We start from the raw sequence: 24,956 nt of genomic DNA, 5'->3' as shown, positions 1-24,956 counted from the left end.
GCACCCCCGTCCTCACGGGGACAGCCCTGGGGGTCCCTGAAGGGCAGGTGGGGGGGGCAGAGGCCTCTCCCTTAGCACAGGATGGTCATGGGGGGTGGTGGGGGTCCCTCTGCCCACCTGTTGGGGGTCACCCTCACCTGGGAGAATCCTGGGGGCTGGGGGGGGGTCACTCCACCCCCTACCCAGAACCTCACTCCTTGTGGGATAGTCCTGAGGGGCTGTGGGAGCCCCTCTTTTCCCCCCTAGGACAGTCCTAGGGGGCAGCACGGAGTGTGGGGGGCGACAGGGGTCCCTGTGCCCACTTCCCCAGTGCCACCTTCCCCCTGGGACGGTCTTGGGGGGTGGTGGGGGTCCCTCTGTACCTGGGGGATGGTCCTGGGGGCGAGGGGGACCCTCTCCTCGCCTACCTGGGGTCTCTCTCCCAGCGGGACAGTCCTGGGGCCCAGGGGGTCGCTCTGCCCCCCTGCCCTGAGCCTTCTTGTGGGATGGTCCTGAATGGTCTTGGCGGGGGGGGGATCGCTCCACCTGCCTGCCTGGCACCTTTTTCCCCAGGGGACAGTCTTGGGGACCGCAGGGGTCACTCTGCCCCCTGCCCTGAGCCTTCCTCCTTGTGGGATGGTCCTGAATGGTCCTGGGGGGATCTCTCCACCTGCCTGCCCGGCACCTTCTTCCCCAGGTGATGGTCGTAAGGGCTGGCAGGTGTCCCTCTGTCTGGCTGGCAGGTGTCCCTCTGTCTGTCTGCCTGGGCCCCACCACCTTCTAGGGACAGTCCCGGCGCTGGTGGGGGTCCCTCCTCCCACCCCCAAGGCCACAGGACAGCCCGTCGCACGCGCGGTTTATTCCCCGTCCTGGAGCACGGGCTCGTAGGTCTGCATGTGCCGGCGCACGCTCTGCGCGATCTGCGCGTCCGTCTTGGCGCGGCCGTAGCAGTCGAGCAGGAGCCCGTCGGGGCCCAGCAGGTAGATGAACACGCTGTGGTCCACGATGTAGTCGCCGTCCTCGTCGCGCGGCCCCGCCGCCGCGTACACGCCGTACGCCCGCGCGGCCGCCCGCACCTCCTCGGCGCCGCCCGTGAGCCCCAGCAGCCGCGGGTGGAAGTCGCGCACGTACCGCGCCAGCGCCGCCGCGTCGTCGCGCTCGGGGTCCAGCGTCACGAACAGCGGCTGCAGCGGCGGCAGCGCCGGGTCGCGCTCCAGCAGCTCCGCCACCCGGCCCAGCTTCTCCAGCTCCTCGGGGCAGACGTCGGGGCAGTGCGTGAACCCGAAGTACAGCAGCACCCAGCGCCCGCGGAAGTCGCCCATGCGCCGCGCCCGCCCGGCGTGGTCCTGCAGCCGGAACTCGCCGCGGCCCAGCGCCAGCGCCCGCAGCTCCTGCCGCCGCCGCTCCCGCTGCCGCCGCTCGCGCTGGGCGCGCAGGTACAGCCAGCCCGCGCCCGCCGCCGCGCCCGCGCCCGCCACCACGCACAGCCGCGCACCCAGCCCCAGCCGCGCCGGCCGAGCCGAGGAGGACAGGGGGCGGCGCGGCGGGGGCCGCGGGACCCGGCACAGGCAGCGCAGGCAGCGGGCGGGCAGCAGCGCCGGGAACATGGCTGGGGGGGAACAGACCTTGTGACCTCTGACCCCTCGCCCCAGCCCCCTCTGACCCCTAGACCCTGTGACCTCTGACCCCTCACCCCAATCCCCTCTGACCCCTAGACCCTGTGACCTCTGACCCCTCACCCCAGCCCCCTCTGACCCCTAGACCCTGTGACCTCTGACCCCTAGACCCTGTGACCTCTGGCCGCTTGACCCTGTGACCTTTGACCCCTTGCCCCAGCCCCCTCTCACCCCTCAACCCTGTGACCTCTGGCCTCTCGCCCCAACCCCCTCTGACCTCTAGACCCTGTGACCTCTGACCCCTCACCCCAGCCCCCTCTGACCCCTTGCCCCCCTCCTTCTGCCGTTTGACCCCCTGGCCTTGACCCCCAGTGGCTCTGCCTCCCTCCCTGCTGCCCTTTGACCCTCATCTCTGCCCCCTCAGCCCAGCCCCCCTCTGACCCCTCGACCCTGTGACCTCTGACCCCTCAGCCCAGCCCCCTCAGCCCCCTCCTCCTGCCCTTTGACCCGCACCCCGGGCCTTCTGGCCTCCTAGCCGTGACCCCCAGGTGCCCCTTGACCTCACCTCGTCACTGCCCCATATCCCACAGCCCTGCCCCCGTGCCCTCTGACCCCCGCCCCGGTGCCCTGTGACCCCACTGACCTTTGCCCTCCGCCCCGGAGCCCCGCGCCGCCCGCCGCTGCCCGCCGCGCCGGTACCCCAGGCGGAAGTACCGGGGCGGGAGGCGGAAGTACCGGGGCGGGAGGCGGGCGGGGCGGGCGCATGCGCACTGCGCCGTGAGGCGGCGCCTCTGCGCATGCGCGCCGCCGCCTCCGCCAGGGGGCGCAGCCGTGACCCCGGGCCGGGCGGGCAGGACGCGGTTTCACCGCCCGTCCCCCGCCGGAGCGGGGGGTCCGGGGGGCTCGGGGGTGCCGGGGGGCCCCGGGGGGGTCCCGGGCCCCAGGACGGTCTCCGCCAGGCGGGGCGGGGGCGCGGGGGGCGGGGCGGGCCCCAGGCACAGCGCCCCCTGCAGGGCCCGGCGCGCCGCGCCGCTCAGCGCCCCCTCGTGGTGCAGCCGCAGCCAGGGCTCCCCTGCGGGCAGCGCGGGTGGGCGGGGCTGGGGGGCGGGGCTCGGGGGCGCCTCGCTCCCCCCCGCCCGCTGCCGCTGCCGGTACCTGCCCGCACGCGCTGCCCCGCGGCCACCAGCAGCTCCGCCCCCACGCGGGGCTTCACGGCGTCCCCGGCGCGCGCGCGGCCGGTCCCCAGCTCCTGCAGCACCCGCGCCAGCGGCAGCGCCGCCACGCGCTGCACCCAGCCTGCGGACACGCGTGGGCACGGACCCGGGAGCGGGGAGCCCCGGGACCCCCGGGACAGCGCAGGGGGAGCCCGGGGACGGGGCAGGGGGGACCCCCAGGGACAGGGCAGGGGGAGCCCGGAGACGGGGCAGGGGGGACCCCCAGGGACAGGGCAGGGGGAGCCCGGAGACGGGGCAGGGGGGACCCCCGGGACAGGGCAGGGGGAGCCCGGGGACGGGGCAGGGGGGACCCCCAGGGACAGGGCAGGGGGGACCCCGGGAGCGGGGAGCCCCGGGACCCCCGGGGACAGGGCAGGGGGGACCCCCGGGACAGGGCAGGAGGAGCCCGGGGACGGGGTGGGGAGGGGGGGGTGGGCAGGATCTGGGGTGTTGGGGAGCCCCAGGGACAGCGGGTGGGGGGCAGGGGGACACAGGGACCACGGGGGAACAGGGAGTCCCAGGACCCTCAGTGGGTGGGGGCAGGGGGCTGGGGGAGCCCCAGGGACAAGGGATGGGGGTGACGGGGGTGGGCAGGATCTAGGGTGTTGGGGAACCCCAGGGACAGCGGGTGGGGGGCAGGGGGACACAGGGACCACCGGAGAATGGGGGAATGGGGAGTCCCGGGACCCCCAGGGGGCAGGGGCTGGGGGAGCCCCAGGCACAGGGGATGGGGGTGACGGGGGTGGGCAGGATCTGGGGTGTTGGGGGGCCCCAGGGACAGCAGGTGTGGGGCAGGCAGGGGGACACAGGGACCACGGGGGTTGGAGAGCCCCGAGTCCCCAAGGGGTTCAGGGTCTGGTGCATTGGGGGCCCCTAGGGACAGGGGATGGGGGCGTGGGCAGGGATCTGGGGGGACTGGGGGTTGGGGCGCCCAAGGGGGGGCAGGGTCTGGGGGGTGTGGGGAGCCCCAGGGACAGGGGATGTGGGGAGGGGGGCACAAGCAGGGACCGTATGGGGGGGTGAGGAATAAGCCAGGGGAGCCCTGAGCACCCCGCATGGGGGTGAAGCAAAGGGCAGGGGGTGCAGGGGCCCCCGAGGGGTGCAGGGTGGGGGCAGCGCGGGGTGAGGGCAGGGTGGGTGTGTGCGGATGGGGAGGGCAGCGCTGTCCCCACTCACCCCCCTGCAGCGCCGGCAGCTCCTCGCAGACGCTGGCCTGGCCCAGCACGCCGCGCCGCTGCGCGGGGGTCCCGCTGCACAGGCGGCGGGCGGTGCTGGGGGGCACCCCCTGCGCCCCCAGCATGGCCTCGAAGGTGCGCAGGGCCGAGCCGTCGTCCAGCGCCCGGCCCAGCCGCTCCCGGCCCTGCGGGGCACCCCCGGCCAGCCCGCAGCGCCACAGCAGCAGCCCACCTGCGGGGGGGCCACGGTGGGGACCCCACAGCCACCCCGCCCCTCCGTGGGTGAAACACCAGCTCTGGGGGGCGGCCTGTGGGGTGGGCAGGGGGCTGGGGGGGATGGGGGTGATGGGCGGGCCAGTGTGGGGGCTCAAGGGGCGGGGGGATGGGTTGGGGTGTCAAAGGGAAGGGGGGCAAGGCAGGGGAAGGGGACAGGGGCACAGGACAGGACCCTGGAGTGCGCAGGCAGGGGGACGGGGCAGGGCTGCTGCGGGGACAGGGACAGACCCCAAGGCTGGGGGGCTGCAGGGCGGGGGGACACCCAGGGAAGGTGCCCATGGCCGGGGGGGGCAGGGCTGGGAGTGAGGGAGACCCCCGGGCTGTGGGGTGGCAGGGCTGGGTCAGGGGACTCGTGTGGGGGCCCAGGCCATGCCCACCCTGTCCCCACGTCCCCTGTCCCCGTGGCTGACCCAGGGCGGTCACCAGCTCCCGCAGGTCGGGGGGGCCGCCCCCCTCCAGGCACTCCAGGGCCTCCAGCACCTCCAGCGAGTTGCCCACGCAGCGGCCCAGCGGCTCGTCCATGCGGCTCAGCACGGCCGCCGTGCGGATGCCCAGCCGCTCGCCCACCCAAACCTGCGGCAGGAGCAGGGCCGGGGGCTGACAGCGGGCAATGGGGGCTCACAGCGGGCAATGGGGGCTCACAGGGGGCAATGGGGGCTCACAGAGGGCTCACAGAGGGCTCAATGGGCTCACAGGGGGCTGGGGGCTTACAGAGGGCTCAATGGGCTTACAGAGAGCTCACAGGGGGCTGGGGGCTCACAGAAGGCTCACAGGGGGCTGGGGGCTTACAGAGGGCTCAATGGGCTTACAGAGAGCTCACAGGGGGCTGGGGGCTCACAGAGGGCTCACAGGGGGCTGGGGGCTTACAGAGGGCTCAATGGGCTTACAGGGAGCTCCCAGGGGGCTCCCAGAGGGCTCAGTGGGCTCACAGGGGGCTCAAAGGGCACAGTGGGGGCTCACAGAGGGCTCACAGGGGGCCGGGGGCTCCCAAAGGGCTCAGTGGGCTCACAGGGGGCCGGGGGCTCACCAGGCTCTGGGCCAGCTCCCGCGCACTGTCCTGCGTGGGGCACAGGGCTGCGCTCCCGAACTTGACATCCAGCACCAGCGCTGAGAGCTGCTCTGCTGCCTTCTTGCTCAGGATGGAGGCTGGGGGGGGCAGCTTCGCTGGGCTGCTGCCCCCATCCTGCCCGTCCCTGCCTGCCTCTGCCCGTCCCTGCCCGCCTCTGCCCACCCCTGCCCGTCCCTGCCTACCCCTGCCTGTCCCTGCCCGCCCCTGCCCGCCCCTGCCTGTCCCTGCCCACCCCTGCCCGCCTCTGCCCGCCGGGCACCGTGCCAGCCGCCTGTCCCTCCCGTACCGGTGACAAGGGGCAGGCTGTCGACGGTGGCGGTGACGTCCCGCAGCCCGTACAGCACCCGGTCGGCCGGCGCCAGCTCCTCGCTCTGCCCCACGATGCAGCAGCCCACGCGCTCCAGGATGCTCCTCATCTGCGGGAGCGAGAGTCAGCACAGGGTCCTCGCACCATCCTGTGTCCCATCGGTGTCCCATGCCCCATCGGTGTCCTATGTCCCATCAGTGTCCCTCATCCTGTCAGAATCCTGCATCCCCTGTCCCCTCAGCATCTCGAGCTCCTTGACACCCCACTGGAGCTCTATTATCCCATCGGTATGCCATGTCACATCAGCATCTGTGTCCTATTGGCATCGCGTGTCCCATCAGGATCTCGCACCGTGTCAGCATCCCGTGTCCCTTTGACATCTTGGGTCCCTTTTACATCCTGCATCCCATCAGCATCCTGTGTCCCATCCGCATCCCCTGTCCCCTCAGCATCCCCCATCCTGTCAGCATCCTGTGTCCCATCAGCATCCCACATCGTGTCAGCATCCTGTATCCCATGTCCCCTCAGCATCCCCTGTCCCCTCAGCATCCCCTGTCCTGTCAGCATCCTGTATCCCATGTCCCCTCAGCATCCTGTGTCCCCTCAGCATCTTGTGTCCCCTCAGCATCCCATATCCCCTCAGCATCCCCTGTCCCCTCAGCATTCCCCATCCTGTCGGCATCCCGTGTCCCATCAGCATCCCACATCGTGTCAGCATCCTGTATCCCCTCAGCATTCCTTGTCCCCTCGGCATCCCCTGTCCCCTCAGCATCCCCCATCCTGTCAGCATCCTGTATCCCATCAGCATCCCACATCGTGCCCTCAGCATCCTGTATCCCATGTTCCCTCAGCATTCCTTGTCCCCTCAGCATCCTCCGTCCTGTCAGCATCTTGTATCCCATGTCCCCTCGGCACCCCGGCATCCTGTGTCCCCTCGGCATCCCCTGTCCCCTCAGCATCCCCCATCCTGTCAGCACCCTGTATCCTGTTGCCGTCTGTGTCTCATCAGCATCCCGTGTCCCACTGGCATCCCCCATCCCGCCCGAGCTCTGTGTCCCATCACCATCCCCATGGGAGTCCCCTCCGGCCCGGTGTCCCCACAGGGTGACGGTGCGGCGGTGGCCGTGTCCCTGTCCCTCACCTGCTCGGGGCTCTGGGTGACGCGGAAGCCGGGAATGGCCTCCAGCTTGTCCAGCGTGCCCCCGGTGTGGCCCAGGCCCCGGCCGCTGATCATGGGCACCTGAGGGCGCGGGCGGGTGGGCGCCGGGGGGCACAGGGGACACAGGGACCCCGGCCGGTGCCCCCGCTCACCTTGCAGCCGCAGGCAGCCAGGGCGGGGGCCAGGGCCAGGCTGACCTTGTCCCCAACGCCGCCCGTCGAGTGCTTGTCCACCAGCAGCCCGCGCCAGCCGGGGGGCCAGGCCAGCGCGCGCCCCGAGCCCGCCATGGCCCGCGCCAGCGCCAGCGTCTCCCCCGCGTCCATGCCCCGCAGCCGGATGGCCATCAGCATGGCGCCTGGGGGCACGGGGCACGGTGACCCCCCGCGGCCTCCCCGGGGCCCCCAGGGCGCTGCAGCCCCCGGCTCTGACGTCCCCGTCCCACCCTGAGGGTCTCTTGTCCCCTCAGGGGGATCCCCAGCTGCGTCCCCTGGTCATGACCCCCCTGCCATGTCCCAGCAGTGTCCCATGCGCTGCCCTGCACCCCCCTCCAACACCCGTTGTCGGGGACCCCCACCCTGCCCTGGCCACGTCCCCCATGTGTCCCGCTGCGCTGGCCTTTGCCGTGTCCCTGTGCCAGGTCCCCTGGCGATGTCCCCCCAGGTCCATCCTGGCCACGTCTCCCCCGTGTTCCCCGGTGCCATGTCCCCCACCCGTGCCCCCAGCTGTGTCCCCTGCCGCCTCCCATTGCCACACCCCCCTCCTGCCCCCCGTCCCCTCCGCGTGTCCCGGGCAGTGTCCCCCCGCCGCGCCCCCACCGATCTGTCCCTCCTGCGCGGTGCCGTCGGTGACGCCGCGCACGAAGCTCCGGATCTCGGGCTCCTGCAGCCGCTCCCCGTCCCGCTTCTTGCGGATGAGGGTGGGGAGCGAGGCCTGGGCGGCCATCGCCGTCGCCCCGCCGGCACCCCGACCCCCCCGGCGGGCCCCCCGGTGCCCCCGCTGGCCCCCGCGGCGCTCAGCCTGCCCAGCCTGCCCAGCCTGGCCCCGTGCCCGCGGCGAGGAGGCGCTTCCAGCGCTGGACTCTGTCCCCAGGGCGAGGGTCGGGCAGGCGGGGGGGCACCTGTGACACCTGGTGGCACCTGTGACACCTGGTCGGTGCAGCACCCACGGTGCTCTCAGCATGGGGGTGTCCCGCAGCACTTTGCTGACAAGTGTCCCCTCCCTGGCTGGAAGCCCAGTGCCACCCCAACACCCCCTGGTCCTCTATGGGATCGGGGTGACCGTGCGTGTCCCCCAGACGCTGGGGTGACCCGGGGCCCAGGGAGACAGAGCAGGGGGCTGAGTGGGGGGGGCTGAGTAGGTGCCGGAGGGGGGCACCAAAGGAGATGTGGGCGGCCGGTCCCTTCGCAGCCATGGGGCTGTGGGGCCAGCGCTCAGCCCCCCTTCGCCATGCATGACCCCTCCAGGGGACAGCAGGACACGAGCTGGGGAAGGGGCAGCTGCGGGGGCCGGTGCTCCCACCCCCCGCGATGGCCACGGCGGAGCGGGGACAGCCCCGGCTGGGACGCGGCGACACACGAGCAGAGCCACGGGCTGGTGCATCCATCGGTCTTTGGGGTCGCTCCCGCCAGCGCGGCCCCGCGGCCCCTACTCGGGCACGTCCACGATGAGCGGAGCCACGTAGTCCGAGTGCCGGATCCCGAACGTCAGCCCCTCCGGCCGGCGCTGCGGGGCGGGCGGACACACGGTGACGCCGGGGGTGTCCCGGCCGCCCCCGGCCGCCCCCCGGCCCCGCCCGCGCCGGCGGGACCCCCGCAGCCCCCACCTGCTGGGGGCTGTAGCTGGCGGGGCCGGGTTTCTGGGTTCTGTCCCCGGGGAGCGCGGTGCGCGCCAGCATGGAGTAGTGCGGGGCGCGCCGCTTGTACACGTCAGCGCTCACCACGCGGTACCCGCACGGCCCCGGCGTCTGCGGGCACAGCCTGCGGGGTCGTGTCCCCGGCACACGGACCACAGACCCACGGCACCCAGACTCCCAGACCCCCCAGCCCCACGGCACCACAGACCCCCAGCACCCAGACCCCCGGCACCCAGATCCCCCCAGACTCCCCAGCCCACGGCACCACAGACCCCCAGCACCCAGACCCCCCAGACCCCCCAGACCCACGGTAACACAGACCCCCAGACCCCCCAGCCCCATGGCACCACGGCATCACAGACTCCCAGCACCCAGAGCCCCAGCACCCAGACCCCCAAGCCCCACGGCACCCAGACTCGCAGACCCCCCAGCCCCATGGCACCACAGACCCCCAGCACCCAGACCCCCCAGAACCCCAGTCCCACGGCACCACAGACCCCCGGCACTCAGACCCCTCAATTTCCCAGACCCCCAGCACACAGATCCCTTGCATCCAGACCCCCCAGCCTCACAGCACCCCAGCCCCCCAGTTTCCAATCCCCCTGGCACCCACAGTCCCCAGTTTCCCAGCCCCCTGGCAACCAGAGCCCCCAGCCTCACAGCACCCCAGACCCCTGTTCCCCTGGCAGCCCAGCACTCCAGACTCCTGGCACCTCAGACTCTCAGCACCCAAACCCCCAGCCCCCTGGCACCCCAGATCCTGACAGCCCAGTCCCCCAGCACCTCAGACCTCCTGACCCCCAGCACCCCATCCCCCTGACTCCTCAGCCCCCAATACCCCAGCCCCCCGACACCCCAGCCCCCGGTACCCCAGCCCCATGGCACCTTGCACAGATCCTCGTAGAAGGCGCCGTGGTTGCTGCGCCCCGGGATGGAGTAGTTGGGGGCTGAGCTCTTGTTCACCACGCGCGGCCCCAGCATGGGGGGCAGCCGGTAGGCAGCGGGGCCTGGGGAAACGGGGAGCAGGGGGCTCTGCCGGGGGCCGGGGGTGACCCCCCTTGGGCAGGGAGGGAGGGCTCAGCCGAGGGATGATGGGGGCTCAGCATGGGGATGATCGGGGGCTCAGCCCAGGGATGATGGGGGCTCAGCCCAGGGATGATGGGGGCTCAGCATGGGGATGATCGGGGGCGCAGCCCAGGGATGATGTGGGCTCATGATGGGTGTCCCAGCCCAGCCCAGGGAGGACATTGGGGGTCCCAGCCTATCTCAGGGGGGATGTTGGGGAGCCCAACCCAGCTGAGGCGGGACGCTGGGGGTCCCAACCCATCCCGGGAGGATGTTGGGGGTCCCAGCCCAGGGAGGACATTGGGGGTCCCAACCCATCCTGAGGGGGATGTTGGGGGTCCCAGCCCAGGGAGGATGCTGGGGGTCTCAGCCCAAGGATGATGAAGGGATCATGACGGGCGTCCCAGCCCGGCCCACGGGGGATGTTGGGGGTCCCAGCCCAGCCCAGGGACGACGCTGGGGGCCCATCCCGGCCCCCGTCCGTCCTACCCGGCGTCTGTTGGGTGCTGAGCTGCCGGGTGCGGGAGGCCAGAGAGAACTCGGGCGCCGAGGGAAAAGCCAACGCGTTGGCCTTCTCGGGGGCGTAGCGGGCTGGGGGCAGAGCGGGGGGGTCACCACGGGCACGGCCGGGGTCCCCAGCCCCGCCACCCCCCAGGGCCCCAGCCCCCTCACCTGGCCCGGGGGTGTCCATGGGCCGCAGGTCGCGGGGGCGGCTGTACATGGAGTAGGCGGGGGTCCCGTCCTTGCCGCGGGCGGTGAGCCCCCGGGCCAGCCCGTACACGGGCCCGGGGGAGCGCTCGTGCAGCCGCCCCTCCGTGCGCAGCCCGAAGCTGTAGGCGGGGGCGCGCCAGCGCGACGGGTCGTGCAGCCGGTAGCCTGGGCGGGCGGGGGCTCGGTGGGCGGCGGGACCCCCGGTGCCCGTCCCCCCGCTCACCGGCGGCACCGCCGCCCCCCGGCCTCCCGCCGCCCCGACTCACCGACGTTGGTGGGGAGCCCATACTTGGGCCCAGGGCCTTTGAAGAGGGCGGCGATGGGGCCGCGGGGGCGGTGGGGCCTCCAGCTGCCCACCCACCCGTCGTTCGACATGGCGACCCCTGCGGAGAGCGACGCGGCCCCTCAGCCCCAGAGCCGGAGCCCCCAGCCCAGGACGAGCCGGGTCCGGAACGGTCCGCAGCGGCACCCGCGTCACAATGGCCGGGGGCTCCGGGGCGCCGCACCCCCCCGACTCCCGCTGGGCATCCCCAGGGTGACAGCTGTGACATCCGGGGGACCCCCCAGCACCCGGTGCACCCCAGCATCCCAGGGGGAACCACAACAGCCCTTCCGAGAGGATTCCAACACCCCAGCGAAGAAACCCCGGTACCTCGGGTGCAGCTGCTGAGACACCAGGGATGGAGCCCCAGCACCCCATAGTTACAGCCCCTGCTCCCCCAGCATACAGCCCCCAGCACCCCATAGATACAGCCCCTGCTCCCCCAGCATACAGCCCCCAGCACCCCATAGATACAGCCCCTGCTCCCCAGGCATACAGCCCCCAGCATCCCATAGATACAGCCCCTGCTCCCCCAGCATACAGCCCCCAGCACCCCATAGATACAGCCCCTGCTCCTCCAGCATACAGCCCCCAGCACCCCATACATACAGCCCCTGCTCCCCCAGCATACAGCCCCCAGCACCCCATAGATACAGCCCCTGCTCCCCAGGCATACAGCCTCCAGCACCCCATAGATACAGCCCCTGCTCCCCCAGCATACAGCCCCCAGCACCCCATAGATACAGCCCCTGCTCCCCAGGCATACAGCCCCCAGCACCCCATAGATACAGCCCCTGCTCCCCCAGCCTACAGTCCCCAGCACCCCATAGATACAGCCCCTGCTCCCCCAGCATACAGCCCCCAGCACCCCATAGATACAGCCCCTGCTCCCCAGGCATACAGCCCCCAGCACCCCATAGATACAGCCCCTGCTCCCCCAGCATACAGTCCCCAGCACCCCATAGATACAGCCCCTGCTCCCCAGGCATACAGCCCCCAGCACCCCATACATACAGCCCCTGCTCCCCCAGCATACAGCCCCCAGCACCCCATAGATACAGCCCCTGCTCCTCCAGCATACAGCCCCCAGCACCCCATAGATACAGCCCCTGCTCCCCAGGCATACAGCCCCCAGCACCCCATAGATACAGCCCCTGCTCCCCCAGCATACAGCCCCCAGCACCCCATAGATACAGCCCCTGCTCCCCCAGCATACAGTCCCCAGCACCCCATAGATACAGCCCCTGCTCCCCAGGCATACAGCCCCCAGCACCCCATAGATACAGTTCCTGCTCCCCAGGCATACAGCCCCCAGCACCCCAGGGGTGCAGCCTCTCCTCCCCAGGGGTGAAGCCCCTGGCACCCCATATATACAGCCCCCCGAACCCTGTATATACAGCCCCTGGCACCCCGTATATACAGCCTCCAGCACCTCACATATACACCTCCTGGCATGCCAGGGATGCAGCTCCAGCACCCCATATATACAACCTCCAGTACCCCAGGAATGCAGCCTCTGGCACCCCAGGGGTGAAACCACCCCAGCACCCCAAATACGCAGCCCCAGCACCCCATGGATGCACCCCAGTGCCCCATATATACAGCCCCAATACGGCATATATATGGCCCTTGTGGCCCCGTATATCCAGCCCCCAATACCCCATATATACAGCCCCTGGGACCTCGTATGTCCACCCCCCACCATATATACAGCCCCCAATATGCCATATATATGGCATATATCCATATATACAGCCCCCAGCACTCCATATATACAGCCCCCAATATGCCATATATATGGCATATATCCATATATACAGCCCCCAGCACTCCCTATATACAGCCCCTGGGACCTCATATGTCCACCCCCCCACCCCCCATATATACAGCCCCCAATATGCCATATATATGGCATATATCCATATATCCAGCCCCCAGCACCCCATATATACAGCCCTTCGGACCACATATGTCCACCCCCCACCACGCCATATATACAGCCCTTGGGACCACATATGTCCAGCCCCCAATGCCCCATACATACAGCCCCTGGGACCCTGTATGCCCAGCCCCAGCACCCCAGGGCTGCACCCCGGCCCCGGGGGCCCCCTTACCCCTTACCCCTTACCCGCGCTCCCGCCGGGTTCTCCTCCCCCAGTTACTATGGCACCTGCACAACAAACAGCACCGGGCAGCCTGGGATGGGGATACGGGGCCACGGGGACGTGAGGACGGGGACAAGGACACGCAGGCAGGTCACGGGTGCATGGGGGCCGCAGGCAGTCACAGCCACGGGGCTGCCCCACTGCGGGGGTCAGCCCTGGGAGAGCCTGGTCCTCGGGGCACAGGGGTCCCATAGGGGGTCAGTGGGGCTGGCTGGGGGCGATGAGGGACCCACAGGGCCATAGGGTGTCAGTGGGGCTGGCTGGGGGTGATGGGGGACCCACGGGGCCATAGGGGGTCAGTGGGGCTGGCTGGGGGCCATAGGGGACCCATGGGGGTCAGCGGGACTGGCTGGGGGTGATGCGGGACCCATGGGGCCATAGGGGGTAAGGGGCTGACTGGGGACCATGGGGGACCCATGGGGGTCAGCGGGGCTGACTGGGGACTATGGGGGAGCCATGGGGCCATGGAAAGTCAGCAGGGCTGACTGGGGGCCATGGTGGTCCCACGGGGGCCGTAGGTCTCCCTAAGGCCATGGGGGACCCTTGGGGATCACAGGGGTCCCACATGGGCCGTGGGGTCCCTCTGGGGATGTCCCAGAGGCCGTGGGTGTCCCTGTAGGTGCTGTGGGGGCTGTGAGGGTCCCTCGGGGCTATGGGGGTCCATGGGGGCTGTGGGGGTTCATGGGGGCTATGGAGGTACTGTGAGGGCTACGGAGGTCCATGGGGTCTACAGAGGTCGGTGTGGGCTCTGAGAGTCCTGTGGGGGCTAAGGGGGATCTGTGGGACCTCTGGGGCATCCTTGGGGGTTATGGGAGTCCATGGGGGCTATAGGGGTCTATGGGGGTCTGTGGGGTGAGCCATGGGGGTCTGTGGGGGTCCATGGGTGTCCATGGGATCTGTGGGGTGAGCCATGGGGGTCTGTGGGGGTCCAGGGGTGTCCATGGGGTCTGTGGGGTGAGCTGTGGGGCTCTGCCAGCCCAGCTGTGCCCTGGGCAGAGTGTTCCCCTGCCCTGGGCTGCCCAGACACGATCCCTGTGCTGTCCCTGTGCTGTCCCTGTGCTGTCCCTGTCCCCGTCCCCACGCCCTGTGGCTGGTGACCCTGGTGGGTCCCGGTGGGATCCCCCCCAGCCCCACGGCGCTGGGTGCTGTGGGGCCCGATCCGGCAGTGGGGCCCCAGGTGCACCGGGTGGTGGATCAAAGGATCACAGCCTGGTTTAGTAAAGCTGTTAAGGACGGTTAAACCCCAAAACCAGTAGCCCTGTTTGTTCCAGAACTTGTAACCCTGTTTGTTCCAGAAATTACAACCCTGTTTGTTCCAGAACTTACATCCCTGTTTGTTCTGTTATCGTCACCCTCTTTACACATACAAAGCATCACAAAACCACTCACACTAGTATTTCTATATGAATACGTTGTTCTGTATTACACTTTGAAGAAGCACCTGCAGGGGCGAGTGTATGAGCTGCACACTCACCTGCCCAGGTGTGTGAAACCCTGATCAATTCAGAGCAAGGAGTCAGATCATTTCCCTTTCCCTTCTGCAAGTGCCCTCGCTGCTCTCGCGTCTTCATGAGAACCAGGTGACGGTTGCCGGAGCAGCGCAGCTGGTTGGCGCTCGGAGGCGGACGGGCAGCGCGGGCACTTCTGCAGAGGAGGCTCCGTGTCTAACGTGGGGCCTTGAGGAGCATCGTGGCTTCCATTTCCCACCCTGCTCGCCATCCAGCACCTGGCAGATCTGCACAGGACTTTGTATTCACCTCACACAGCATGGCCGCTTCCCTTTGCGGTTCTCTTTATGGTGGCAGGGAGGTGACAGGGAGGTGGCAGGGAGGTGGCAGGGAGGGTTCAGGGGAGGTGGTAGGTGAGGTGGCAAGGGTGGTGGCAGGGAGGTGGCAGGGACGTGACAGGGAGGTGACAGGGGAGGTGCCAGGGGATGTGGCAGGGAAGGTGGCAGGGAGGTTGGCAGGGTGGTGACAGGGGAGGTGGCAGGGATGGTGGCAGAGATGGTGGCAGGGAGAGTGGCAGGGAGGTGTCAGGGGAGGTGGCAGGGGAAGTGGGAAGTGACAGGTGAGGTGGCAGAGGTGGTGGCAGGCACGGTGTCAAGGGAGGTGTCAGGGTAGGTGGCAGGTGAGGTGACAGGGGAGGTGGCAGGAGTGGTGGCAGGGGAGGTGGCAGGGACGGTGGCAGGGTGGTGGCACAGAAGGTGGCAGGGACGGTGGCAGGGTGGTGGCACAGAAGGTGGCAGGGACGGTGGCAGGGAGGTGGCAGGTGAGGTGACAGGGGCAGTGAGGCGGGCACAGGGTCCTCCCCATGGCTCCGGGCGCTGGACTTGCAGCTGAAGGGGTTCCCATGGATGCAGGTGTCGCTGCACCACGTTGTGAGATCGGGGGGGGAAAAGAGCCCAAGGACCCCCCAGGAGAGCAGCCCGGGCACGCTCGCACACTCACTGTGTGTGTGCGTGTGTGTGTGTGTGTGTGTGCGAGGGGCATCTGTGTGCACATGCTGTGTATGTGTTCATGTGTGCACTATGCACGTGTGCGTGTGTGGCACACGTGTGCACGGAGGGGATGGCGGTTGTGTTTGTTCTGGCACAGCACATGTGTGTGTGTGTGTGTATGTGTGTGTGTGCACATGTCCATTTGTGCCTATGCACGTGTGTGTGTGTGTATGTGTGTGTGCGCGCACCTGTGCATGTGTATGTGTGTGCACGTGTCCATTTGTGCCTGTGCATGTGTGTGTGTGTGCACCTGTCTATGTGTACCTGTGCACATGTGTGTGTGTGGACGTGTCCGTGTGTACCTGTGCATGGCCATGTGTGCCTGTGCACGTGTGTGTGTGTACCTGTCCATGTGTGTAGCTGTCCATGTGTGCCTGTGCGTGGCTCTGTGTGTGTGCACCTGTCCATGTGTACCTGTGCATGTGTGTGTGTGTACCTGTCCATGTGTGTAGCTGTCCATGTGTGCCTGCGCATGGCTCTGTGTGTGTGCACCTGTCCATGTGTGCCTGTGCACGTGTGTGTGTGCACCTGTCCATTTGCTGAGGGTGGGGGTGACTCTGTGACCCTCGTCTGGTGGCCCTGGCCCAGCCAGGTGTGCCAGCTGTGGAGTGCGCAGTGCAAGATGCAGGGATGCCGGAGTGCAGGGTGTGAGGAACAGGTGACGTGGGTACAGGAGTCTGGGTGCAGAGGTGTGGGATGCAGGTTACAGGGGTGCAGGGTGTGACATGCAGGATGTGGGGTGCAGGATGTAGGGGTGCAGCATGTGCAGATGCACGGTTACAGGGATATGCAGAATGCAGAGTGCTGGTTGCAGGGTGCATGATGTGCAGTGCACTGGTGCTGGAGTGCAGGGGTGCAGGGTGTGGGGTGCAGTAGGCAGGGGCACAGGGGTGCAAGGTGCAGGGTGCAGTGAGCAGGATGTAGGGGTGCACAGAGCAGGGGTGCAGGGGTTAGTGGCACAGGGGTGCAGAGCTCAGGAGTGCAGGGTGCACAGGTGCAGGGTGCACAAGTGCAGAGTGCAAGGGTGCAGGGTGCAGTGCACAGGCGTGCAGAGTGCAAGGGTGCAGGGTGCAGTGCACAGGCGTTCAGAGTGCAGGGGGCAGGGGCACAGGGGTGCAGGGGTTCAGGGTGCAGTGGTGCAGGGCGCAGGGGCACAGGGGTGCACGGGTGCAGGGCACAGGGGTGCAGGTTGCAGGGGTACAGGTTGCAGGGTGCAGAGGTGCAGGTTGAAGGGTGCACGGGTGCAGGAGTGCAGGATGCAGGGGCGCAGGGATGAGGGTTTCAGGGTGCAGGATGCAGGGTGCAGGGTGCAGGGTGCTGGGGTGAGGGTTTCAGGGTGCAGGGCACAGGGGTGCAGGGTTTCAGGGTGCAGGGCTCTGGGCTCCTGGGCTGCCGTGTCTGCAGGCTGGGGCAGGGGATGCCCTGCAGCCGGGACACCCCGCTGCGGGGGTGCAGCCCCCCAGGCTGGGGTTGCAGGGACTCGCCCGCATCCCCGCGGGCGCTCAGCACGACCCGGGCACCGGCTCGGCCCGCCGGGAGCCGGGCTGCGGCCCGGGGACGCATCCTGAGCGGGTGCGGAGGTGGGGGCGGCACCCTGAGCCACCCGGAGTGTCCTCCCTGCCCCACAGCGAGCGGGGCTGACGCAGCCGGCGCCCACGGACGCAGACGCTCCGTGGCCCGTGGCCCGTCGCTCCTTTGATGGCACCGCGGCGGGGACGCCCCGTCATCGCCCCGCGAAGGGGCGGCCGCGCTCGGCTGCCGGTGACGGAGCCGGGGACGCGCCTGGGCACGATGAAAGAGCCTCCCCGGCCCCGCGCGTCCGGCTTTCGTCTGCGGACTCGCGTGGCCCTGACACCATCCTGCCACGCGTGCCCGCGCTGGCACCTGGGCAGCGACAGCACCCAGTGACCGGGGTGCTGGGGGGGCCTGTTCTGCTGGGAAACGGGGCTCGTCGGGGCCACTCACGCCTCGGGATGGGGCACAGGGGGTACCCAGCTCCATACTGGGATGGGGCGCAGGGGATGCCCAGCTCCGTACTGGGACAAAGGGCAGTGGTGCCCAGCTCTGTACTGGGATGGGGGGCAAAGGATGCTCAGCTCCATACTGGGACAAAGGGCAGGGGTGCCCAGCTCTATATTGGAACAGGGGATGCCCAGCTCCATAGTGGGATGGAGGGGAGGGGGTGCCCAGCTCCATAGTGGGATGGAGGGGAGGGTACACCCAGCTCCATACTGGGATGGGGCACAGGGGATGCCCAGCTCCATACTGGGATGGAGGGGAGAGGATGCCCAGCTCCATACTGGGGTGGAGGGCAGGGGGTGCCCAGCTCCATACTGGGATGGAGGGCAGGGGGTGCCCAGCTCCATACTGGGATGGGGGGCAGACCATGCGGCTCAGCACCCCGGTGCGGGGTTTGGCACCCGCTGTGGGGTTTGGCACCCGCCTTTGGCGCTGCCGGAGCAGCGGAAGGGCGAGCTGTGTGTAATGGAAACACTGGTGAGGAAGGGTCAATCCTTATCGGGAGGCAGCGGCAGTTTTGATAAGAGCAGCAGAACCGCTGATAAGGAACGGCCCTTCGGGGAAAGGAGAAGTTGGTAACGGCCGCGGCAGCAGCCGGTGACCCCCCCGGCACGACGTTAACAGCTGTTGGGGGGGACTCTGCATGTACCGGGGCTGCTTGGTGGGGGGGGACTACACAGAGGTGGTCACAGAACAAGGGATGGAAAACACCTGGGGATGGGGTCACTGGAAGTGGTGACGGAGGGGAGGGATGGGGTGGGATCACAGAACCACAGATGGTTTGTGCTGAAGGGCCCTTCCCAGCCCCCCAGTCCCCCTGCCATGGGCAGGGACATCTGCACCAGCTCAGGGTGCTCAGAGCCCGTCCAGCCTGGCCTGGGATGTCTCAGGGATGGTTCAGCCACCACCTCTCTGGGAACCTGGGCCAGGCTCTCACCACCCTCAGGGCAACAATTCCTTCCTCATGTCCGGCCTGAATCTCCCTCCTTTAGTTTAAACCATCACCCCTTGTCCTGTCACAACAGGCCCTGCTCAAAAGCCTGTCCCCATCTTTCTTATGGGCCCTTTTCAGTCCGGAAAGGCGGCACTAAGGTCTCCCGGAGCTCCTGTTCTCCAGCTGAACAGCCCAGCTCTCTCACCTGTCCCAGCAGAGCTGTTCCAGCCTCGGGTCACTCCTGGGGCTGCTCTGGCCCCTCTCCAGCAGCTCCGTGTGTGTCCTGTGCTGAGGACCCAGAGCTGGACCAGCACTGCAGGGGGGATGGGACCCAGGGGTGCGGGGGGACCCAGGGGTGGGGCGGATGAGCAGCCGCCTTTGGGGCCACAATGGTCAGAACCGGCCCTGGCCACAGGCTTGTGCAAGGGGGAGATGATGGGGCTGATAACGCCCCAGGTGTTGGGGTGGGGAGGACCTGGGTTTGGAGTTGGGGTGGGGGACCCTGTTTTTGGTTATGGTGATGGCCCCTTGCCTCCCCGGCCACGTTGCTGGGGGCTTGGTGCTGGGGCAGGGATGGGGTGTCCATGGGCGCCATGGGGGTGTCAGGGTGACTGCAGCTGCCCCCCTGCACCCCAAACATGAGAGGGAGAGGGAACAGAGGGCTGGCTGCCCCACGGGCCCCGCACAGCCTGTACAGACACCTACACAATGTGTACAGGCACCTACACAATGTATACAGACACCTACACAACCTATACAGGCACCTACGCAATGTATACAGACAGCTGCACAACGTATACAGACACCTACACAACCTGTACAGGCATCTAGACAATGTATACAGGCACCTACACAACACAGATGGGCTCATATGCAACACAAATGGACACCTGCAGAAGATAGGTGGGCTCCTATGCAACACGTACAGGCTCCTCCACAACATGTATGGACTCCTACACAACACATATGGGCTGCCGTTCAGCATACACGGGCTCCTACACAACATACACAGGCACTCACACAACATATACAGGCTCCTACACAACATATACGGGCACCTACACAACATGTATGGGCTCTTACACAACATGTACGGGCCCCTACACAACGTATGCGGTCTCCTACACGACACGGATGGGCTTATGTCCAGTACTCATGGGCTCCTACACAGCATACCTGAGCTCAGACACAACGTATGCAGGTTCCTACACAGCATATACAGGCTTCTATACAGCATATACAGGCTCCTCCACAACATATACAGGCTCCTCCACATCACACCCCGGTCCCATCTCGCTCCTGGTTGCCCTGTGGTCCGGACACCACCACGGGCAGCGGGAGCGCCAGGGCGAAGATGGGTTTTGGGGGAAAATCCCCTAATTGCCTTTCCCTCTTATAATCATTATTTTTTTATATACGTATGTAATGCATATATAAAAAGAATAATTACGTATCATTATATCAATATTATATCATGTTACTGTGTAACCTCATCTAGGGATGCTGGTGTCCCCAGGGATGCTGCGTCCCCAGGGATGCTGGTGTCCCCATGGATGCTGGTGCCCCAGGGATGCTGCTGCCCCATGGATGCTGGTGTCCCCAGGGATGCTGGTGTCCCCAGGGATGCTGCTGCCCCAGGGATACCGCTGCCCCAGGGATACCGCTGCCCCAGGGATGCTGCTGTCCCCAGGGATGCTGCTGCCCCAGGGATGCTGGTGTCCCCAGGGATGCTGCTGCCCCAGGGATGCTGCTGCCCCATGGATGCTGCTGTCCCCAGGGATGCTGGTGCCCCAGGGATGCTGGTGCCCCAGGGATGCTGCTGCCCCATGGATGCTGCTGTCCCCAGGGATGTTGCTGCCCCAGGGATGCTAGTGCCCCAGGGATGCTGGTGTCTCCAGGGATGCTGCTGGCCCAGGGATGCTGGTGTCCCCAGGGATGCTGCTGTCCCCAGGGATACTGCGTCCCCAGGGATGCTGCTGCCCCAGGGATGCTGGTGCCCCATGGATGCTGCTGCCCCAGGGATGCTGGTGTCCCCAGGGATGCTGGTGTCCCCAGGGATGCTGGTGCCCCAGGGATGCTGGTGTCCCCAGGGATGCTGCTGGCCCAGGGATGCTGCTGTCCCCGGGGATGCTGCTGTCCCCAGGGATGCTGGTGCCCCAGGGATGCTGGTGTCCCCAGGGATGCTGGTGTCCCCAGGGATGCTGCGTCCCCAGGGATGCTGCTGTCCCCAGGGATGCTGCTGCCCCAGAGGTGTCTGTGGGCTGAGCGGGGTGTGGGAGCAGCAAGGAGGCCGTGCTGGTCTCACTGGGAGCACTGGGAGCCCTTGTTTAGGGCAGGGCAGAGAAGTTGTGATAACGACCATTCCAGGAAAGCAGAAGTGGCCGTGTGGCCCAATGTCATGTCCCAATGTCCTGTCCCACTCCACAGACATAAAAGCAGCGGGTGCCCGACCTGGGGAGGTCCTGCCAGCGCAGCCCTCACCCGACAGACAGACTGACCTGGGGACACCCCTGGGACGTGGGTCACTCATTCGGAGACATGTCAGCCACCCTGCGCCTGGGAGCCGGCTGGTGAGTGTCCCCTGCCCCCCATCCCAGTATGGAGCTGGGCAGCCTCTCCCCTCCATCCCAGTATGGAGCTGGAGACCCCCTGCCCTCCATCCCACTATGGAGCTGGAGACCCCCTGCCCTCCATCCCACTATGGAGCTGGGCACCCCGTCCCCTCCATCCCACTGTGGAGCTGGGCACCCCCTGCCCTCCATCCCACTATGGAGCTGGGTACCCCTTGCCCCCCATCCCGGGGGGTAGATGGTCCCTGTGTCCCCGTTTCCCAGCGGACAGGAGCCCCGAGCAGCCAGTGCTGTGGGTGCCCATCCCCTCTCAGTCCGTGTCCCCCTCTCTCCCACAGCAGCGGGATGACCAGGGGGTCCCTGCTGTCCCCACTCCTGCTGGGCTGCCTGCTCCTCGCTGCCGCGCTGCCAGGTGAGTCCCTGCATGGGGACAGGGGACAATGGCCACCCCGGGGACAGGGGGACAATATTCACCCCGGGACAGGGGGACAATGCCCACGCCGGGGACAGGGGGACAATATTCACCCCGGGACAGGGGGACAATGCCCACGCCGGGGACAGGGGGACAATATTCACCCCAGGACAGGGGGACAATGCCCACCCCAGGACAGGGGGAGAATGCCCACCCCAGGACAGGGGGACAATCCCCACCCCGGGCAGCAGTGCTCAGCTCAGCACAGCCCCAGCCCTGACCATGCTGCCTCCTCCCCAGGCCCTGATCCCTGAATCCCAATCCCTAATCCCAAACGCCTGATCCCCAATCCCTGATCCCCCATCTCTGATCCCCCATCCCCAGTCACTGATCCCAAACCCCCGATCCCTGACCCCTGATCCTCGATCCCTGATTCCCGATTCCCAATCCCTGATCCACATTTCCTGATCCCCAATCTTGGTCTCCTTGACCCCTCACTCCCACTGCCCACCCCGTGGCAGCCCCCCGTGCCCAGACCTGTCTGTGTCCCCCCCGCACCCTGCCCAGGGCATGGCAGAGCCTGGGGGGGCATTGTTGGGGGTCTCCCTGGGTGGGCTCCCCCTGGGTGGGGGTGCCCCTGGGTGCGAGTTCCACTGGGTGGGTTCCCCCTCGGTAAGGGCGCCCCTGGTGGGGTTCCGCAGGATGTGGGTGGTGCCGGGTGGGTGCCGGGGGGCCGATGCCCTCCGGCCCCACACCCAGCAGACAGCCGGGCTCCCCCCACGGCGGGGGCCACGGGCTGTGGGTTGGTGGCGGGTGCCCCCTCCCGTGGGCCGGTGACCCGGTGACAGCTCCACCCGTGTGCGGAAGGCGCCCTGGCTGCCCGCCCCGGCTCTGCCCCCGCACGGAAGGGGGCCGCCAGCTGCCCCCCCAACTGGCTGTACCACCGCGGCTTCTGCTACGGGTACTTCGTCCAGAGGAAGACCTGGGCCGACGCCGAGGTGGGTGCTGGCACCGGGGGTCCCCGGGGGGTCCCCAGGGGGGATCAGCCCGGCCAGGAGCAGGACCCCGCGCAGGGGCTGCAGCCTGGGCGCTCTGCTGCGCTCCCCCCACCCGGCGGTCTGCGCGGGGGTGCTGACCGCCGGTGCCCCCCCCAGGCGGAATGCAAGCGCTACGGCCCCAAGGGGCACCTGGCCTCCATCCACAGCCAAGGGGCCACCAGGGTCTTCGCCCAGTACGTCTCCAGCCAAAGGGGCAGCGAAAACGTGTGGATCGGGCTGCATGACGAGGAGCACGTGAGTGTCAGGGGATGCACCCCTGCATGGCGACCCTGCCCCGGGCACCCCCTGAAACCCCTGGGCACCCACTGACCCCATCCCGGGCACCCACTGACCCCCCTGGGCACCCACTGACCCCAACCTGGGCAGCCCGTGATCCCCATTCCTTAGCAACCACTGACCCCACCCCGGTCTCCCCCTGACCCCACCCCGGTCACCCCCTGACCCCACCCCGGTCACCCCCTGACCCCACGCCGGTCACCCCATCCCGCAGTCCCGCGGCTGGAAGTGGTCGGACCAGTCCGCCCTCGACTACACCAGCTGGGCGCGGGGACAGCCCAACAACCTGTTGGACAGGGAGGACTGCGTGGTGCTGGACAGCCTCTCGGGTGAGCCGGGGCGGGGGTCACCCCTGCACCTCCAGCACCCCCGCCACCGCGGGACAGTTGGGGTGTCCAGTGGTAAAGGGGGGTGATGGAGGTGGGGATGATGGAGCTAAAAGGGGTGGTGGGGATGTGTGGAGGTGGGGATGATGTACGGGGGGTTTGATGGAGATAAGAGGGGTGATGGAGTTGGGGTGGTGGGAGGGTGACGGAGGTGCAGGGGCAGTGTGGGGGTGGCAGGCTCGGGGTGACCCTCTGCGCCCTCCAGGTTTCAGGCTCTGGCATGACTACCCCTGCAACGACAGGTTCCCCTTCCTGTGCCAGCACGAGCTCTGAGGGGCGGCCGGACCCCCGGCACCGGGAGGGTCCCCGCGCCCCTCCCTGCCCGTCACCCTGTGGGCTCCCCGGTCTGTCCCCAGAAATAAACCTTGGCTTGAGCACCCAGCACCCATCCATGCCCGTCTGCTCCCTCCACGCGTGGGCACGGGCAGTGCCACCACCAAAGCCACCTGTGCCACGCAAGGCCGGTGTCCGGTCCCAAGGCCGGGGATGGGCATCTCCTGACATGGGGACACCCACTGCCTTGGGGACACCTCCTGCCCTGGGGACACCCACTGCCCTGGGGACACCCACTGCCCTGGGGACACCTCCTGCCCTGGGGACATCCACTGCCCTGGGGACACCTCCTGTCACTGGGCACACCTGCCCTGGGGACATTTCCTCCCTTTGGGACACTCCTGCCTTGGGGACACCCCGGCAGCACGGTGCCAGCACCTGTCCCCCTCCCTGTCGATGGCAGCGGCGGAACCGTCCCGGCCTTTATTTTGACCATAAAACGGAGAAAAATCGGTACAAAACCGGTGCAGGGGGGCGGCTGGGACATCGGGGTCCCTGCTGCGGGTTTGCGCCCCCCCCCCATCCGGGCACGGACCCACGGGAACGCCCCCGCGGTCACCCCGCGGTGCCCCCCGCTCCCCACGCTGTTCCCGCGTGCGGGGGGCGCGAACCCCCCCGGTCCGTGGGGTGAAGGGCCGTGGTGTCCCTGCCCTGGGCTGTGTCCCGCCTCGCTTTGTCCCCTTCCCCGGGCCGGTGGGGACACGCGGTGCTGCCGAGTCCCGTCCCCCGGGGTGTCTCCTGGGGGGACCGTTGTGCGGGGGCCACGGACACGGCGGAGGAACACGCAGGGCCACGGTGCTTCGAGGCACTTTATTGTGGGGTCCCTCCGCGGCCAGGGAGGGGGGGCCGGGGGCTTGTCTGTGGGCAACGCGACGGCGCAGTTTGGGGGTTGAGGGGGCTGTGAGGGGTGCAGTGGGGCAGGGGGTTTGGGGGGACTGTGAGGGGTGCAGTGGGGTAGGGGGTTTAGGGGGGCTGTGAAGAGTGCGGTGGGGCAGGGGGTTTGGGGGGGCTGTGAAGGGTGCAGTGGGGCAGGGGTTTGGGGGTGCTGTGAGGGGTGCAGTGGGGCAGAGGGGTATGGGGGGGCTGTGAGGGGTGCAGTTGGGCAGGGGGTTTGGGGGGGCTGTGAGGGGTGCAGCAGGGCAGGAGGTTTAGGGGGGCTGTGAGGGATGCAGTGGGGCAGAGGGGTATGGGGGGGCTGTGAGGGGTGCTGTGGGGCAGGGGCGTTGAGGGGACTGTGAGGAGTGCAGTGAGGCAGGGGCGTTTTGGGGGCTGTGAGGGGTGCAGTGGGGCAGGGGGGCTTGGGGGGGCTGTGAGTGGTGCAGTGGGGCAGGGGGTTGGGGGCGCTGTGAGGGGTGCAGTGAGGCAGGGAGGTTTGGGGGTGTTGTGAGGGGTGCAGTGGGGCAGGGGGCCTTGGGGGGGCTGTGAGGGGTGCAGTGGGGCAGGGGTTTGGGGGCCCGGGTCGGGGTGTGCTGCACGCCGCAATGGGGTGCAGGGTCCGGGGATTTGGGGTGTGCCGCAGGGGCACACGGGGTGCGGGGTGCAGGCGTATCCGGGGGCTGCC

At 68.2% G+C, this 24,956-nt stretch overlaps 4 protein-coding genes across 4 annotated transcripts; 1 reads left to right on the top strand and 3 right to left on the bottom strand.

The window, feature by feature from the left end:
* Positions 1 to 823: 823 nt before the first annotated feature.
* On the bottom strand, positions 824 to 2,306 carry SCO2 (synthesis of cytochrome C oxidase 2). Its single transcript, XM_080359685.1, has 2 exons — positions 2,239 to 2,306; positions 824 to 1,588 (listed from the first exon to the last, which is right to left on the bottom strand). The coding sequence occupies exon 2, from the start codon at positions 1,584 to 1,586 to the stop codon at positions 837 to 839; it is 750 nt and encodes a 249-aa protein (XP_080215811.1). The 5' UTR covers positions 1,587 to 1,588; positions 2,239 to 2,306; the 3' UTR covers positions 824 to 836.
* Positions 2,307 to 2,458: 152 nt separating this feature from the next.
* Positions 2,459 to 7,737, bottom strand: TYMP (thymidine phosphorylase; the record flags this gene model as incomplete). The annotated part of the gene is made up of 9 exons (XM_080358235.1): positions 2,459 to 2,667; positions 2,751 to 2,891; positions 3,986 to 4,216; positions 4,671 to 4,833; positions 5,288 to 5,406; positions 5,616 to 5,745; positions 6,778 to 6,876; positions 6,948 to 7,150; positions 7,611 to 7,737. 9 exons carry the CDS (start codon positions 7,735 to 7,737, stop codon positions 2,459 to 2,461), a joined length of 1,422 nt encoding a protein of 473 aa, XP_080214361.1.
* Positions 7,738 to 8,439: 702 nt separating this feature from the next.
* On the bottom strand, positions 8,440 to 10,798 carry CIMAP1B (ciliary microtubule associated protein 1B; the record flags this gene model as incomplete). The annotated part of the gene is made up of 6 exons (XM_080358224.1): positions 8,440 to 8,517; positions 8,618 to 8,758; positions 9,533 to 9,654; positions 10,202 to 10,303; positions 10,385 to 10,588; positions 10,690 to 10,798. 6 exons carry the CDS (start codon positions 10,796 to 10,798, stop codon positions 8,440 to 8,442), a joined length of 756 nt encoding a protein of 251 aa, XP_080214350.1.
* A 10,031-nt stretch (positions 10,799 to 20,829) lies between these two features.
* Positions 20,830 to 23,439, top strand: LOC308040974 (C-type lectin Cal-like). The gene is made up of 6 exons (XM_080345372.1): positions 20,830 to 20,930; positions 21,269 to 21,342; positions 22,210 to 22,340; positions 22,497 to 22,634; positions 22,891 to 23,005; positions 23,268 to 23,439. Exons 1-6 carry the CDS (start codon positions 20,899 to 20,901, stop codon positions 23,333 to 23,335), a joined length of 558 nt encoding a protein of 185 aa, XP_080201498.1. The 5' UTR covers positions 20,830 to 20,898; the 3' UTR covers positions 23,336 to 23,439.
* The last annotated feature ends 1,517 nt before the right edge of the window (positions 23,440 to 24,956 follow it).

The sequence above is a fragment of the Nesoenas mayeri genome (assembly GCF_963082525.1).
Source record: "Nesoenas mayeri genome assembly, chromosome: 1".
Taxonomy (NCBI): Eukaryota; Metazoa; Chordata; class Aves; order Columbiformes; family Columbidae; genus Nesoenas; species Nesoenas mayeri.
Note: the sequence above shows the minus strand (reverse complement) of the source record. Positions and strands in the feature narration are given on the sequence as shown.

Coding starts and splice junctions, on each gene's coding strand:
- LOC308040974 (XM_080345372.1), top strand. CDS start 20,899: ATGTCAGCCACCCTGCGCCTGGGAGCCGGCTG. Junction 21,343..22,209: donor CCTCGCTGCCGCGCTGCCAG/GTGAGTCCCTGC, acceptor CGTGTGCGGAAG/GCGCCCTGGCTGCCCGCCCC. Junction 23,006..23,267: donor GGTGCTGGACAGCCTCTCGG/GTGAGCCGGGGC, acceptor TGCGCCCTCCAG/GTTTCAGGCTCTGGCATGAC.
- SCO2 (XM_080359685.1), bottom strand. CDS start 1,586: ATGTTCCCGGCGCTGCTGCCCGCCCGCTGCCTGCGCTGCCTGTGCCGG.